General features: G+C 56.0%; 1 protein-coding gene across 1 annotated transcript; it reads right to left on the bottom strand.

Annotated features, from left to right (window-relative positions):
* Positions 1-3,694: 3,694 nt before the first annotated feature.
* DDX51 (DEAD-box helicase 51) lies at positions 3,695-16,347 on the bottom strand. Its single transcript, XM_038762691.1, has 16 exons — positions 16,271-16,347; positions 14,622-14,995; positions 13,455-13,603; positions 11,813-11,963; positions 11,107-11,252; positions 10,948-11,019; positions 10,418-10,524; positions 9,686-9,794; positions 7,618-7,763; positions 6,371-6,542; positions 6,162-6,277; positions 5,933-6,049; positions 5,334-5,435; positions 4,782-4,845; positions 4,520-4,654; positions 3,695-3,778 (listed from the first exon to the last, which is right to left on the bottom strand). Exons 1-16 carry the CDS (start codon positions 16,345-16,347, stop codon positions 3,752-3,754), a joined length of 2,064 nt encoding a protein of 687 aa, XP_038618619.1. The 3' UTR covers positions 3,695-3,751.
* Between the last annotated feature and the right edge of the window lie 1,392 nt (positions 16,348-17,739).

Genomic DNA, 17,739 nt, shown 5'->3' with positions numbered 1-17,739 from the left:
ACAGGATGCAAACCTTTGCCCTGTTCAATCAGGTTGGATGTTCTGCCAAGCCACGATACACATTTTTGAGAAATACTTGACGTGGGTGTACACAGGCTTTGGACACTCCGGAACACATTCCCGATTCTTGGCTGAAGTTGTCACCGCAGGCAGCGGAGAGGGGCGCTGGGTCTTTGTGCCTCAGTTTAACCTCTAAGCTTCTCCAAGGCCCCCTCTCCTGCTTCTGATCTCTCAGACCCCAGCTGTAGGACGGAACCGTAATGGAGCTGTTTAAAGTTGCCCCTTGCTATTGTATTTTTTCTGGTGTTTGTTAAGGGCTTATTATGTGTCAAACACTGTTCTAAGCGCCGGGGTAGGTACCAGTCAATAAGGTTGGAGACGGTCCCTCTCCCGCATGGGGCTCCCAATTCGAAGTAAGAGGGAGAATGGGGATTGAATTCACGTATAAACTGCTGCTCTTCGGGAAATGGGGTGGGCTACCCTCGTGCCCCCCCACCTCTGCTCGGCATTAACGTCATAAAGGGGACAGCAGAGCCTTAAGTCAGGACTGGGGCGGGGAGGGCCGAGGCAACATCAGGGTCCTTGTCGGAGAGTCACTGCAGAGTAATAATTGGGGTTTTTGTTAAACACTTACTATGTGCTATGTGTTAAGCACTGTAGATGTTTCGTTTTGTTGTCTGTCTCCCCCTTCTAGGCTGTGAGCCCGCTGTCGGGTAGGGACCGTCTCTATGTTGCCGCCTTGTACTTCCCAAGCGCTTAGTCCAGTGCTCTGCACACAGTAAGCGCTCAATAAAGATGACAATGAATGAATGGGGTGGCTACAAGCAAATCGGGTTGGACACGGTCCCTGTTTCACGTGGGGCTCAGTCTCAAACCCCATTTTACAGATGAGGTGACTGAGGTGCAGAGAAGTGAAGTGACTTGGCCAAGGTCACTCAACAAAAAGTGGCGGAGTTAGGATTAGAACCCAGGACCTTCCGCCTCTCAGGCCCATGCTCTATCCACTAGGCCATGCTGCTTCTGAGCAGCAGAGTGAACCCCAACCTGATACTCCCACACTACCCCGACTTCAGTCCTTCAGTTCAGTTCAGGAGTCTGTTGCCTGCTGGCGTGACTCCTTCACTGCAATGGACACCCACCCCTTCTGCCTCCCTGTTGCCCCTTCCAGTCTCCCCCTCTAGACTGTGAGCTTGATGTGGGCAGGGAATGTGTCTGTTTATTTTTATATTGTACTCTCCCAAGCGCTTAGTACAGCGCACAACACACAGGCGCTCAATAAATACAACAATCAATGAACATTAGCTCCAGTTATTTTTGCCGTTCTGCCTCCCCTATTAGTGCCGAGCTCCTTGAGGGCAGGGTCTGTGTTCTCTTCTGCTGCACTCCCCCAGGCGCTTAGTACAGGCCTCAGCAGGCACCCAATGAAGGTGCCTCTGACTCCTCTCTCAACTGCCCCCCACACTCAATCCGTCTCCAATGCTGGCTGGTTCTTCTTCCGTCATTTTCCCCATCTCCCCCTTCATCTCCAGTTGGCCGCTGCTTAACTGAAATGGCTGGTCATTCACATGAACTATTGAGCGCTTACTGTGTGCAGAGCACTGTACTGAGCACTTGGAAAGTACAGTTCAGCAAGGGAGACAATCCCTGCCCACACCGGGCTTACAGTCTACCCTGTAAGATCACTGTGGGCAGGGTATGTGTCTGTTTATTGTCCTACTGTACTCGCCTAAGCGCTTAGTACAGTGTTCTGCACACGATAAGCACTCAATAAATACAATCAAATGAATGACTCTTTGTCTCATCTCCTGTTCCCTGGTTCACTCTCTGAGTCTTCAAGCTAACTAGATACACAACCCCCAGAGCAGCACGTCTCCTCCGAGAGGCCTTCCCCATTTCCTCGACTCCCCACTCCCTTCCGTCACCCTTGCACTTGGTTTTCCCCCACACCCAGCCCCACAGCACCTCTGCCCACAGCTGAAATTTACTTATACTAATAATAATAATGGCATTTGTTAAGCGCTTACTATGTGCAAAGCACTGTTCTAAGCGCTGGGGGGGGGGGGGATACATGGTGATCAGGTTGTCCCACGTGGGGCTCACAGTCTTCATCCCCATTTGACAGATGAGGGAACGGAGGCTCCAAGAAGTTAAGTGACTTGCCCAAGGTCACACAGTAGACATGTGGTGGAGCCAGGATTCGAACCCGTGACCTCTGACTCCAAAGCACAGGTTCTTTCCACTGAGCCACGCTGCCTCCCCCTCTAGACTGTAAGCTCGCTGTGGGTAGGGGGTTGCTGTCTACCAACTATTATAATGTAATAATAATAATAAGGGCATTTATTAAGCACTTACTATGTGCAAAGCACTGTTCTAAGCGCTGGGGAGGTTACAAGGTGATCAGGTTGTCCCACGGGGGGCTCACAGTCTTAATCCCCATTTTACAGATGAGGTAACTGAGGCCCAGAGAAGTGAAGTGACTTGCCCAAAGTCACACGGCTGACAACTGGCGGAGCCGGGATTTGAACCCCTGACCTCTGACTCCAAAGCCCGGGCTCTTTCCACTGAGCCACGCTGCTTCCCCACACAGTGCGTTCTCTCCCACACACTAAGTACAGTGCCCTGCACACGGTAAGTGCTCAATAAGTACAACTGATTGACTGGCTGAGCTCTCTTTTTGGCGGAGGATACACGACTGAGTACCAGATAGTGGTTTGTTTGTTTAGCCCTCTTTTTGGAGGAGGATACACAACTGAGTACCGGATGGTGGTTGGTTTGTTTAGCCGCCTGCCTACTATTTAATTATCTTTACATCGGTCAGTTACAACTGCCTGATTCTCCCCTACTGTAAACTTCCTCAGGGCAGGGGCTGACCTAGTTGCTTAGCCTCCTCTGAGGAGTCAGTAAAGTGCTCAGGAAACAGAAGGTGCTCAATAAATACTAGAGGGGTGGGGGGGGGAGAGAAGGGGGTGGGCATGATTTCTTTTCACTTCCCCGACTACCCTCAGCACTTGCAGTTAGTAGTGATGGTATTTATTAAGCGCCTACTGGGTTCAGAGCCCTGTACTAAGCGCTGGGACGGCATACACAGTTGAGAATTAGATCCAGTTCCTGCCCCTCAAGGGGCTTACAGTCCCTCAAGGGGGAAGAAGGGACTGGAGACACGTGAGGAGCGGAGAAATAATCAACCACTAAAACAAAAGACAAGGACAGAGACACGTAATAAAAGGGAAGTCCCCTCTGAGTCCAAGGCCCAGCGATGGTTAAGGGCGGCCGCCAGCCTTCCCGAGGCTCCGTTGAGGCCTTGTGCTGCAGGAGCTGTTCTCTTTCCCGCCGGGGTGGTGGGATGCAGGATGGGATGGAGTGGCCTCTTTGGACAACACACGCACAGCCCCCCGCAAGCCCCAGTGCGGGAACGGGCGATGGTCAACCCGGGCCAGCTTGCAGAACGGGCGCCAGGTCCTGGCCGGGCTAGGGACAAGGGAACCCCCAAGCACCAAGAACGTGCCAACCCTTGCCCACGGGCAGGGTGACCCGAGGCCCGGTCCAGCCGCCACTGCTGCCTCTGCCCCCGATTCCGGCTTCCGTCGGCTTTACCTTCTCTCTCATGGACGACGGGGGCCGGTGCTCTGTTGGCTTCCTTCTACGAACAACCCTCCTGTCGCCAAGCTGCAGCGGCGGGGGCTCGAGGTGGCACCCGACCCTCGGCCCGGGAGGCTTCGGGAGGCAGCGGCCTCGGACGAGGCCCCCGGCCTCACGCCCTCCTCTGTTTCCGCTCCTCCTGTCGAGATAAAAGCCACGAGTGACCTGGGGGGCTGCAGGTCTTTAAGGACCCGCGTTCATTCGGTCATACTTATTGAGTGCTTACTATGTGCAGAGCACTGTACTAAGCTCCGCTCCCCGAAACCAGCCCTAGGGAGCCCCTCAGCCTTCCCGGGCAAGGCAGCCCCGGTCAGAAACCTGTGTTGTCATCACCCTGTCAGTAATAATAATAATTCCGGTATTTGTTAAGTGCTTACTATGCACCAGGCACCCTACCAAGCACTGGGGTGGATACAAGCAAATGGGGTTGGATGCAGTGTCTGTCCCACCCGGTGCTAACACTCTTCATCCCCATTTTACTGATGAGGGAACTGAGGCCCAGAGAAGTGACTTGCCCAGGGTCCCACAGCAGACAGGTGGCAGAGCCGGGACTGGAACCCGGGTCCTGCTGACACAAAGGCCCGTGCTCTATCCTCACGGCCACACTGAGGGCTCCATGATAGTGTATCGCTCCTCCCGGGTCCCCTAGAGCTAAGGTTTCTTTCCTCGGAAAGTGTGAGGACCCCCTCCCACGGAGCCTGGGGTGGGAAGCCCACCCAGAGCGCTGGGGGGGCTTGGTTAAAGGAAGCAGGGGGCCAGGGGCCAGGCCCTTCCCACCTCTTTGGAACTGCTCCCAAACCAGGGGAGGGAGGCCTCGGTTCCCTCCGCCAGGCTGGACACTGGGTGGACAGAGAGGGGGGTGGGTGGGCAGGGCCCTCACCTTGATCGTCTTCTGGAGAGTTGCCAGCGCAGCCTGGTACTGGGGGACCAGCGGCTCCAGGAGCTCACGGCGGACCGGATGTGGCTGCAGCGTGGGCGCCCCTGCCTCCTGGAGCATGCGCAGAAACTTCTGCTCCTGAGGGACCCAGCACGAGAGGCGGGGGGTGAGACCGGGGGGCCGCCCCTCAGCTGCCCTCCCAGGGTTTTCGGGGACCTCCAAGGACCCGGAAAGAGGGAGGGGGCCTCACCCGGGGCACGCTTACCTGCACCTGGAGAAGGAAGGTGTACGCCAGTCCAGTCCTGCCTGCCCGCGCGGTCCGGCCCACCCTACAACCAAGCACAGCGGACGGGCCGCGGCACGTCAACCCGCTCGGCCTCGGCCTGCGACTGCCCCACGGACTAGTTCCCCCCAGGTAGCCTGATTAAAAAAGCCTCGGCCACCCCCAACCTGGGGAAGTGCAGCCCCCAACAGTGGGAAGCAGAGGCCACAACAGTGGAATCCCTGCCCCCTCCCGCCAAGGCAGCTGCCAAGGGCTGGCGGGAGGGCAGCGAGCCGAGATCCTGGCCCCGCCAGCTCCTCAGGTGCCCACAGTTCCCTGCCCTCGCCGGGAGGGATGGACCCAATTTTCCAGTCTGCCCACGGCCCGCGGGGCTACTGCCAACACGGCCTGGCCCGGCTCTCCCCTGCGGCTGCCACGGCCCCGGAACCGAGCCGTGAGAGGGAGGATCGGATCGGGGAGGAGGGGGACTGGACGGGGACCCGCCGCTCCCTGGTCTGGGGGAAGAAGGGGTGTCTCCCCAAGGCGGCCCCTCACCGGTGCACGTAGCTCCGGATGTAGTGGGGGGCGTCGTAGTTGATGACCAGCTTCACCCCTTCTACATCGATGCCCCGGGCGGTGGCGTCTGTGCTGATCAGCCTGGGAGCAATAAGAATAGGAACGATTTCGGTCCTTGTTAAGCACTTACTACGTGCCAAGCCCTGTTCTACGCGCTGGGGTAGTTACGAGGTAATCAGGTCGGACACAGTCCCTGTCCCACGTGGGGCTCACAGTCTTAATCCCCATTTTACAGATGAGGGAACGGAGGCCAAGAAAAGTGAAGTGACTCGCCCAAGTTCACACAGCAGATGTGTGGAGGAGCCGGGATGAGAACCCAGATCCTTTAGACGTCCAGGCCTGTGCTCTACCCACTGAGCTGCGCTGCGGGTGGGGAGGGGCCCCAGAAACACATCTCAGGGCCAGACTCCAGACGTGAGCCAGACGGGACCGGTCCCAGGCGGCATCCTCCCTCCTACCACTACGTCGATGGAAAGGACCCTGGCCTCGAGGAGCACCTTGGTGCCCACACACCTACAGTCCCCCAGCCCGTGCCCCTCCGGACGCCTCACACGGCCCCGGTCCCCCGGGAGACTCACAGCTGGATCTTCCCCTGTTCAAACTGCTTCAGGATCAGCTTCCTCTGGCCGGGCCCGCAGCGGGAGGAGAACTCGGCCACCTTCACGCCCCCGAAGGCCTGGATCAACAGGAACAGCCTGGGGACGGGAGGCGTTGAAGCCGGGGTCGGTGGGGGTACGGGACGGTCACCAGGCCGGCAAGTCCCCTGCCCCTGGCCCGGTCTCCCCCCAGCCACACCCTTAGTCGCACCTGTGCGAGTTCTCCCTGGAGTTGGTGAAGCACAGGACTCGCGGGAAGTCCCCTTGGCGCAGCAGATGCAGGATGAGCAGGGGCTTGGAGCTGAGACCGCAGGGCACGTAGTAATGCTGCGGGTGACGGGGGGGGGGGTCCGGGTGAGCCCCTGCCCCCTGCCGACCTCCCCCCGGCCCCCTCCCCCAATTTCCCTGTGGCCCCCTCACCGATAGTCCAGCGGGGAAGGTGTACTTCCCATCCCCGGCCGGCCCTTCCCCGGTCCCGGTGGCGGAGAAGAGGTGGGGTTGGTAGAGGCCCAGCTGCTGCAGTTTCTCGGGGTCCCGCGTCAGCGTGGCGGAGAAGAGCAGCTTCTGCAGGGGCATCTGGGGGCGGCAGGAGCTGCGAGAGATCCCGGCCGGTCGGCGTGGGGCCCCTCGTGGTCGGTCCCGGCTCGGGGACCCTGGCAGGGGCCGCCCCCACCCCAACTTCAAGCTCGTCGCGGGTGGGGAATGTATCTAATGTTACATTGTACTCTCTCGAGCGCTTAGTACAGTGCTCTGCACACAGTATCTGTATATCTGTAATTTATCGTATCTGTAATTTGTTTATTAATGTCTGTCTTCCCTTCTAGACTGTAAGCTCGTTGTGGGCAGGGAATGTGTCTGCTTATTCTTGTATTGTCCTCTCCCAAGAGCTCAGTAAAGGGCTCTGTACACAGTAAGCCCTCAATAAATACGACTGGACAGTATGTACTGATCAGTAAGTGCTCTATATGTTGGCAACATATAGAGACAGTCCCTACCCGACAGTGGGCTCACAGTCTAGAAGGGGGAGACAGAGAACAAAACCAAACATATTAACAAAATAAAATAAACAGAATAGATATGGACAAGTAAAATAAATAGAGTAATAACTATGTACAAACATATATACAGGGGCTGTGGGGAAGGGAAGGAGGTAAGACGGGGGGGATGGAGAGGGGGACGAGGGGGAGAGGAAGGAGGTGGCTCAGTCTGGGAAGGCCTCCTGGAGGAGGTGAGCTCTCAGTAGGGCCTTGAAGGGAGGAAGAGAGCTAGCTTGGCAGATGTGCGGAGGGAGGGCATTCCAGGCCAGTCCAAGCGGGAGGAGGAGAGCAGGGGTCTCTCTCCTGGACAAGTCTCCCTTCCCACAACCACAGGCTCCGCCCTCATATTTGCTCTCTGTAACCGGCTCTCTTGGCCCCATTTCAAAGCCCACCCCGGGGGACTGGCAGCGCTGCCCAGCCGGCCCCGGGGCACAACTGCCAGAGGATGCACTGAGGAGAGGGGAGCGGGGAGAGGTTTGCTCAGGGCTCCCCTTCCTGGGGGTAAGAACACCGTGGACAGGGATCTCCACGAGGCAGCCGCTCTCCTCAGAGGAGCCGGGGGAGGGAGCGTGGTGGGGGGGCCGCGGGAGGCCCGAGTCACGGAGGGGATGGAGACGGGGGCTCGGTTACCTGGCAGCGGTGATCACCCCGGGCGCCGTCCTCTGGAGCAGCTCCCTGGGACCCCCGGACCCTCCGCCCCCGAACACGGCGGCCATGACGCGGGGCAGCCATGACTGCTGCATGCTGTCAATCATCCGGTCCGCCTCGTCGATCACCTGCCCGGGGAGGAGAAGGGCACCGGCCATGGGGTCACCGTCTGACTACCCACACCCAGGACCGCACCTGCTCCACCCTCGGGAAACTCACGGTCCTACCGTGGCAGTGGAACCAGGACAGAGGAAGGGAGACAAGAGACTCCCCACCCAATCTGCCAGACCCCTTTCCCCCAACAGTGATCAGTTCTGAGGGCAGCAAGACTCTCCTGGGTGTGGTCAGCTGGCACTGCCAGCCGTACTTCGGTCTTCTGTCGCCTCGCCCTCCCCCGGTTCCCACCGCCACTTCCCTTCCCGGGCTTAATTAAATCAATCAATCAATCGTATTTATTGAGCGCTTACTATGTGCAGAGCACTGTACTAAGCGCTTGGGAAGTACAAATTGGCATCACATAGAGACAGTCCCTACCCAACAGTGGGCTCACAGTCTAAAAGGGGGAGACAGAGAACAGAACCAAACATACCAACAAAATAAAATAAGTAGGATAGAAATGTACAAGTAAAATAAATAAATAAATAGAGTAATAAATATGTACAACCATATATACAGGTGCTGTGGGGAAGGGAAGGAGGTAAGACGGGGGGATGGAGAGGGGGACGAGGGGGAGAGGAAAGAAGGGGCTCAGTCTGGGAAGGCCTCCTGGAGGAGGTGAGCTCTCAGCAGGGCCTTGAAGGGAGGGAGAGAGCTAGCTTGGCGGATGGGCAGAGGGAGGGCATTCCAGGCCCGGGGGATGATGTGGGCCGGGGGTCGATGGCGGGACAGGCGAGAGCGAGGTACAGTGAGGAGATTAGTGGTGGAGGAGCGGAGGGTGCGGGCTGGGCAGTAGAAGGAGAGAAGGGAGGTGAGGTAGGAGGGGGCGAGGTGATGGACAGCCTTGAAGCCCAGGGTGAGGAGTTTCTGCTTGATGCGCAGATTGATCGGTAGCCATTGAAGTTTTTTGAGGAGGGGAGTAATATGTCCAGAGCGTTTCTGGACAAAGATAATCCGGGCAGCAGCATGAAGTATGGATTGAAGTGGAGAGAGACACGAGGATGGGAGATCAGAGAGAAGGCTAGTGCAGTAGTCCAGACGGGATAGGATGAGAGCTTGAATGAGCAGGGTAGCGGTTTGGATGGAGAGGAAAGGGCGGATCTTGGCAATGTTGCGGAGCTGAGACCGGCAGGTTTTGGTGACGGCTTGGATGTGAGGGGTGAATGAGAGAGCGGAGTCGAGGATGACACCAAGGTTGCGGGCTTGTGAGACGGGAAGGATGGTAGTGCCGTCAACAGAGATGGGAAACAATCGTCTCCAGACCTTCGGAAAGAACCAACCCAGCCGTCCTCCCTCTCGCTCGCCACACTGGTCTGCTTCCGGCCCCAAGCCCACCGCCCGCTTTTGGGTGGACGGGCCCAGCAGGGCAGAAACAGACCAGTCTTTCACACCAGGCAGCGGGCAGGTTTGAGGTGAGGAAAGACAAAATGGCACATTCGGCTAGTACCCGGCTGCTGCTGTGCCCCAGGGGAGTCTCGGCCACTGACTGCAACATCTAGCAAGGTCTGGGATCCCACCGTGAGTGCCGGGGACCGGGGCCCCGGACGAAGAGGAGGGACTGGACGGCGGCCAGCTGAGGCGGGGAAAAGCCACTGAGGGCACGGAGTTGAAGGGGAGGGACAGGACCAGGGCTGGGCAGGTGAGGGGAAGGACAAAGAAGAGTAGGAGGAAGAGGAGGAGGAGGAAAAAGAGGAAAACAAGAATGAGGAGGAAGATGAGAACGAGAACGAGAAGGAGGAGGAAGATGAGGACAGGAAGGAGCAGGGCGGGGAGGAGGAGCAGGCCTCACCCAGCTGGAGTGGACCCCCCACAGGCTAGGGCCCAGAGGGAAGTGGTGGGGTGAGGGGGAAGGGGAGGGGGTGGATGGAATCTCTGCCAGGGGACACCCGCTCACCAGGAAGCGGAGCTGCCTGAGGCTGAAGCCCGGGGTCTGGTCGATGTGGTCCACCAGCCGGCCCGGGGTGGCCACCACGATGTCAGCCAGGCTGCGATAGCCGGTGTCCCTGAAGAGGCCCAAGAGGACAAGCTGGGGGCGGCGCCCTGGGCCGACCCCGGCCTGGGGACCAGAAGGAGCCGGGCCTCGGCAACCTCCCCGGGCCGCGAGCTCGGGGTCCGACGGCCACACGGAGCTGACCCCTACGAGCACTTAGAACAGTGCTTTGCACAAAGTAAGCGCTTAATAAATGCCATCATTATTATTACGAGGCTCAGCATGGCCAGCATCAGGAGCCAGTTTCCTCAGCACCTGGCCCGGTGGCTGCCAACCCTCCCTGTACCTCCGAACCCAAGGCCCACCCTGTGAGGATGATAATAATAATAATAATGGTGCTTATTGAGCACTTACTATGTGCCAAGCACTGTTCTAAGCGTTTGGGTAGATACCAGTTAATCAGATAACAGTCTCTGTCTCACACGAGGCTAACATTCTTAATGCCATTTCACAGATGAGGGGACTGACTGAGGCCCAGAGGAGTTAAGTGACTTGCCCAAGGTCACCCAGCAGACAGGCGGTGGAGCCAAGCTGCGGACCAAGCGTATGTACCTTGGCACTCAGAACAGTGCCTGACGTAGAGTAAGCACTTAATACTGTAAAAAGGTGTTGGGGGAGAGAGGGGCGGGGCCATACGTTTCCTGGACGAGCAGCTCCTGCTCCTTGGCGAGGGACTTCTGGCCGGTGACCAGAGCGACTCTGAGCACCGTCTGCTCCGTGTACGTGTGGAACACCTTGCTCACCTGCACAGACGGACGGGAGGAGAGAGGACAGACGGAGGTGAGTTTGGCGACGAGGATGCCCTCTACTCCTCTTAATGCCTCTTAATGCCCTCTACTCCTCCTCCTCTTTGGCTTGGCTCTTAATGTCCCTTCGAGTGGGTACTGGATGGGCAGGCGGGTCCCCCGTCCCCTGACCAGCAAATCTCCCACCCAAGTGGGATGGGCCGGAGGCCAGGAGGGGTGGGCGGAGCAGGATGGGAGACGGAGGGCCCAGCGGTTAGGGTGAGGGCAAGGGGGCAGTCGTGGCCCCCCGGGAACAACCCAGGTTGAGTGGCTTCTCTGTCGCGGAACGGGCCCGCCACCCGTAGCCGGGGAGAGGGACGGAGGGGGGAACTATGAGGGGAGAAGATGAGCCTGCTGCCGCCCGCCGCCCCGCCTCCACACCTGCTGGGCGAGTTCCTTCGTGGGCAGCACGACCAGCGCCCGGACGTGGCACACGGCCCGCTCCGACAGGATCTGCCAAGTGAAGCAAAGCGGGTGTCAGGGCCCGGGGAGTTGGGGCTCCGGAGACTCCTCCCTCTGTCGCCCGCCGCCCCCACTCACCTGGACCACGGGGATGACGAAGGACAGGGTCTTGCCGCTACCCGTGGGGGCCGACACACAGATGTCCCTGGGCCGGTAGCCGCCCCTGCCCACCAAGAAGCCGTGGGTCGCACCCTCCAGGACCGCGGGGATCACGGCGGCCTGAACTAAACGGGGCAGAGAGAAAAGACGGTCCATACGTAATCGATCGTACTTACCGAGCGCTTATGGTGTGCAGAGCACTGTACCACACGCTTGGGAGAGTACAATATAGCAGACACGTTCCCTGCCCACCACGAGTTGGGTAGTTCAATCCAACCCACTTCCACGAATAATAACAGCAACTGTGGTATTTCTTAAGCGCTTGGTAGACACAAGCAAATCGGGTTGGACACAGTCCCGGTCCCACATGGGGCTCACAGTCTCAATCCCCATTTTACAAATAAGTTAAGTGAGGTGAAGCCGGGATGAGAACTCCACTATGCCGTGCTGCTTCCGAGCAGCAGAGTGACCCCCAGCCTGACACTCCCACGCCACCCCCGACCTCAGCGCCCGGGGCTTATTGCCTGCTGGGGTCCCACATTCACTGCAGTTGACGCCCACCCTTTCCGGCCCCAATTATCTTCGCCAGTCCACCTCCCCTGTTAGAGCCGAGCTCTTTGAGGGCAAGGGCCGTGTTTTCTTCTGCTGAACTCTGGGAAGACACCTTGGTGAGAGCCTGGAGTACCTGGAAAATAGCTGGAGATGCCGTTCGCCTCTAGCTTCTTTTGGATACCAGGGTGGATCCCCGGAATATCCCGGATGGGCACCAGGTCTTCCGTGACGCTCTTCCCGACCCGGCTGGGCTCAGCCAGCCACTGGGGTAAGAAAGGCTGCACCTGTTTGAAGAAACAGCTTGTTTTCTCCCTCTAGAGACTGTAAGCACATTGTGGGCAGGGAATGCGACTGTTACACTGTCCTATCCCAAGTGCTTAGTACAGTGCTCTGCACAAAGTAAGCGCTCAATAAACACGATTGACTGACTAATTGACAATCTGGCCATGATCCTTGACTTCTCTCCCCTCTCTCTTTTAACCCCCTTCCCCAGGCAGTCGCCATATCCCGTCACTTCTTTCTTCCCGACATCTCCAGAGTCTGTCCCTTTCCTTCCACACTGGACTGAGCACTTGTCGTTTCCCACCTCAACGACTACATCGGCCTCCTCGCTGACCTCCCAGCTTCCTGCCTCTCCCCGACTCCAGGCCATACTTTGCTCTGCGGCCGGATCATTTTTCTGGAAAAATCACTCAGCCCATATCTCCCCACTCCTTCCAAACCACGCTGTGCGCACTCCTCTTCACATCAAGTAGAAACTCCTGACCATCAGCTCCAAGACACTCCATCAGCAATTTCCGCCCCCGGCTTCTCCTCCCTCCTCTCCCACCCCACCCCAGTTCGCAAGCTTTGCTCCTCCCATGCCAAGTCGCTCGGGGCCTCGTTCTCATCATTATACCTCTCCACCGACCTCTTGCAACAGACTAATAATAATAAGGACAGTATTTGTTAAGTGCTTACTATGTGCCGGGCACCGTACAAGCAAAATGGGTTGGACGGAGTCCCTAGTCCCACTTGGGGCTCACAGTCTCAATCCCCATTTTTACAGATGAGGTCACCGAGGCCCAGAGAAATGAAGTGACTTGCCCAAGGTTACACAGCAGACAAGTGGCGGAGCCGGGACTAGATCCCATGACTTTCTGCCTCTCGGGACTATCCTCTCTCTGCTCTCTACAGCTCTCCCCCATCATCAAAGCCCTCCTAAAAATCCCATCTCCACCAGGAGGCTTTCCTGATTAATCTCGCACCCCCCACCCTATCCTGGCTCTGCCACTTGTCTGCTGGGTGACCTTAGGCAAGTCACTTCACTCCTCTTTGACCTCATCTGCAAAATGGGGACGAAGACTGTGGGCCCCATGAGGGACGGGAACTGTGTCCAACCCAATTTGCTTGCATCCACCGGCACTTAGTACAGTGCCTGGCACATAGTAAGTGCTTAAAAAACGCAATTATTATTTAGCATTATTAGCGACTCTTCCCCCTGGCACTTGTGTGTCCTCTCAGGTACTCACCCTCCCGCCCCCTGGGGCTGCCTGTACACTGTTCTGAACACCAGAGGAGAATCCGGGGCCCCGGCCCCCACCCTATATTGCCTACCTGTGTGACTTTGGGCAAGTCACTTAGCTTCTCTATGCCTTAGTTACCTCATCTGTAAAATGGGGATTAAGACTGAGCCCCCTGTGGGACAACGTGATCACCTTGTAACCGCCCCAATGCTTAGAACAGTGCTTTGCACATAGTAAGCACTTAATAAATGCCATTATTATTATTATTACCTTTTGCAGAGCCTTCTTGCCAAAGCCTCCAAGGATGAGCGCATCGGCTGGGCCGGGCAGTGTCTCCCTTGGGGAACCGGTGGTCTGCTTCTCCTCGGTCTTCTCTGGGGATCCTTCCTTTTCCGTTCGGCCTCCGCTTCCCAACAAACCTGCCGGAATGGGGAGAAATGGAAAGATCCCAATATGACACCCTACAAAGATAAAGAACCCCAGGGGACGAGCAAAGAAAGGCAGGCCCAACAAAGGCAGCACCTGGGAGCAGAGAGAAAGAACGACTTGAGAGAGAGGCTGGTCAGACACAGGCAGCGATAATAATTATTATTATGGCATTTGTTCAGTGCTTACTATGTGCCAAACACTGTTCTAAGCACTGGTGTAGATATGTGGTAATCAGGTTGGACACAGACCCTGTCCCATGTGGGGCTCACAGGCTAGGAGAGGCAGCGTGGCTCAGGGGAAAGAGAGCGGGCTTTGGAGTCAGAGGTCATGGGTTCAAATCCCGGCTCTGTCACTTGTCAGTTGGGTGACTTTGGGCAAATCACTTCACTTCTCTGGGCCTCAAGTCCCTCATCTGTAAAATGAGGATGAAGACTGTGAGCCCCATGTGGGACAACCTGATCACCTTGTAACCTCCCTGGCGCTTAGAACAGCGCTTTGCACATAGTAAGCACATAATAAATACCATCATTATTATTATTACTAATCCCCATTTTACAGATGAGGTAACTGAGGCCCAGAGACATGAAGTGACTTGCCCCAGGTTATACGGCAGACAAGTGGTGGAGCCGGGATTAGAACCCATTACCGCCTGACTTTCAGGCCCGAGCTCTATCCGCTACACCACACTGCTTCCCCAACTCCAGGCAGACCCGGATTAGAGCCCAGGACTGACAAGCAGGGCTGGGCTATCTTCTAAAGAAGCAGTGTGGCATAATGAAGTGCCCGTGGGCAAGTCACTTCACTTCGTCTGTGCCTCAGTTACTTCATCTGTAAAACGGGGATTGAGACGGTGAGCCCCACAAGCAAAAGGGACTGTGTCCAACTCGATTTGCTTCTATCCACCCCAGCGCTTAGTACAGTGCCTGGCACATAGTAAGCCCTTGACAAATACCATTATTATTATTATTATTCTAGCTAACAGAACACCAGCCAAACACTCACTAATACCTGCAGTAATTTGGCCATTTTCCACTTTTCCTTTTCTCTTCTTTTTCCTTTTCTTCCTGGGGGTGTGGTTCTCTTCCCCGCTGGCCTCTGCCTTTTCGGAAGCCGGGTCACCTGGGGGGCTCTCCTCCTCCTCTCGTTTCCTCTTCTTCGTTTTTCTCTTCGGCTCTACCTGGACATCGGCCTTCACGTGCGGTGCCTGGGGTTTGTTGGGGGGCTCGGCCTTGAGGTCCGGTGCCTGGGGTTGGCGGGAGGGTTCGGGGGTGGCCGCCTCTTGCTGTTTCTTAAGCTGTCGCTCCCGGGCCTGCCGTTGTAACCGTTCCAGCAGCGCCTGGGCCTGGTCCCCGGAGCTGCTTTCCTCCCGCTCCTCCAAGTACCTAACAAACCCAAGCAGAGACCCGAATGTGTGCCCAGAAACTACTCCTAATCCCTCTCACCCTTCCTCGTAATGAATAATAATGACTGCGATGTGTAATAAGCCCTTATTATGCACTAAGCACTGCGCGCTGCGGGAGAGAAATAGCCTGGGCTTAGTGGATAGAGCCCGAGTGCCTACTGAGTGCAGAGCACTGTACTAAGCGTTTGAGAAACTACAACATAAGAGTAAAAAGAGAAGCATCGTGGCTCAGTGGAAAGAGCCCGTGCTTGGGAGTCAGAGGTCATGGGTTCTAATTCTGGCTCCGCCACTTGTCAGCTGTGTGACTTTGGGTAAGTCACTTCACTTCTCTGGGCCTCAGTTCCCTCACCTGGAAAACGGGGATGAAGACTGTGAGCCCCACATGGGACAACCTAATTACCTGGTATCTACCCAAGCGCTTGGAAGAGTCCTTGGCACATAGTGCTTAACAAATACCAACATTCAAGCTAGCTCTCTTCCTCCCTTCAAGGCCCTACTGAGAGCTCACCTCCCCCAGGAGGCCTTCCCAGACTAAGCCCCCTCCTTCCTCTTCCCCTCCTCCCCCTCGCTTTACCTCCTTCCCTTCCCCACAGCACCTGTATATATGAATATATGTTTGTACGTACTTATTACTCTATTTATTTTACTTGTACATATCTATTCTATTTATTTTGTTAATATGTTACGTTTTGTTCTCTGTCTCCCCCTTCTAGACTGTGAGCCCACTGTTGGGTAGGGACCGTCTCTATATGTTGCCAACTTGGACTTCCCAAGCGCTTAGTACCGTGCTCTGCACACAGTAAGCGCTCAATAAATACGACTGATTGATTTTCAGCTGTGTGACTTTGGGCCAATCACTTCATTTCTCTGGGCCTCAGTGACCTCATCTGTCAAATGGGGATGAAGACTGTGAGCCCCACGTGGGACAACCTGATCACCTTGTATCCTCCCCAGCGCTTAGAACAGTGCTTGGCATATAGTAAGCGCTTAACAAATGCCATCATTATTATTCTCTCAGTTCCCTCATCTGTACAATGGGGATGAAGAGTGCGAGCCCCACATGGGACAACCTGATCACCTTGTATCGCCCCCAGCGCTTAGAACAGTGCTTGCCACATAGTAAGCGCTTAACAAATACCATTATTATTATTATTTTATTATTATGAAGGCGCTGGGCGGCGGGATCCTACCTTCGGATCCGAAAGAGTGCCATGTTGGGCGACCTTGAAGCCGGCTACACGGGGGCAGGCCGCACGCACGGACGTCGCGACGCACGCCTGTGACGTCACAACGTACGCCAGTGACGTCACGGCCGCGGGGAGGGGAATCCATCGCGGGAGTTCTGGACGCTCTCGCGAGAGTTGGGGCGGCCGCCCGACGTGTCAAGCTGCGGTCCCCGCCCCTCCCTGCCCGCGCCTCAGGCTCTTAAAGGGCCAGCCTGAGTCCCTCAGCAGGGAATGTTAATCATAAAACTACTACTACTACTACTAATAATAATAATAATGGTATTTGTTAAGCGCTTACTATGTGCAAAGCACCGTTTTAAGCGCTGGGGAGGATACAAGGCCCTCAGGTTGTCCCTCATGGGGCTCACAGTCTTAATCCCCATTTGACAGATGAGGTAAGTGAGGCCCAGAGAATAATAATAATAATAATGATGGCATTTGTTAAGCATTTACTATGTGCCAAGCACCGTTTTAAGCACTGGGGGATTGCAAGGTAATCAGGTTGCCCCATATATGGGGCTCACAGTCTTCATCCCCATTTGACAGATGAGGTAAGTGAGGCCCAGAGAATAATAATAATAATGATGATGGCATTTGTTAAGCATTTACTATGTGCCAAGCACTGTTCTAAGCACTGGGGGGATGCAAGGTAATCAGGTTGTCCCATATATGGGGCTCACAGTCTTCATCCCCATTTGACAGATGAGGTGAGTGAGGCCCAGAGAATAACAATAACGATGGCATTTGTTAAGCATTTATTATGTGCCAAGCACTGTTCTAAGCGCTGGGGGGATGCAAGGTAATCAGGTTGTCCCATATATGGGGCTCACAGTCGTCATCCCCATTTGACAGATGAGGTAAGTGAGGCCCAGTTCTAAGCGCTGGGGGGATGCAAGGTAATCAGGTTGTCCCATATATGGGGCTCACAGTCGTCATCCCCATTTGACAGATGAGGTAAGTGAGGCCCAGAGAACAATAATAATAATAATGATGGCATTTGGTAAGCGCTTATTATGTGCCAAGCACTGTTTTAAGCGCTGGGTGGATACAAGGTGATCAGGTTGTCCCACGTAGGGCTTTCAGTCCCAATCCCCATTTGACATATGAGGTAACTGAGGCCCAGAGAAGTGAAGTGACTGGCCCAAAGTCACACAGCAGACGTGGTAGAGGTGGGATTGGAACCCATGACCTTTGACTCCCAAACCCGGGCTCTTTCCACTGAGCCATGCTGTTAAGCGCTTACTATGTGCCAAGCACTGCTCTAAGCGCTGGGGTAGATACAAGGTAATCAGGTTGTCCCACGTGGGGCTCACAGTCTTCGTCCCCATTTGACAGATGAGGTAACTGAGGCCCAGAAGTGACTGGCCCAAAGCCACACAGCAGACAAGTGGCAGAGGTGGGATAAGAACCCATGACCTCTGACTCCCAAGCCCAGGCTCTTTCCACTGAGTAATAATTATGATGGTATTTGTTAGGCGCTTACTATGTGCCAAGCACT

Source organism: Tachyglossus aculeatus, chromosome 21, assembly GCF_015852505.1.
Source record: "Tachyglossus aculeatus isolate mTacAcu1 chromosome 21, mTacAcu1.pri, whole genome shotgun sequence".
In the NCBI taxonomy this organism is placed as follows: Eukaryota; Metazoa; Chordata; class Mammalia; order Monotremata; family Tachyglossidae; genus Tachyglossus; species Tachyglossus aculeatus.
The sequence above is the reverse complement of the archived record's forward strand: the minus strand, read 5'-3'. Positions and strand labels throughout refer to the sequence as shown.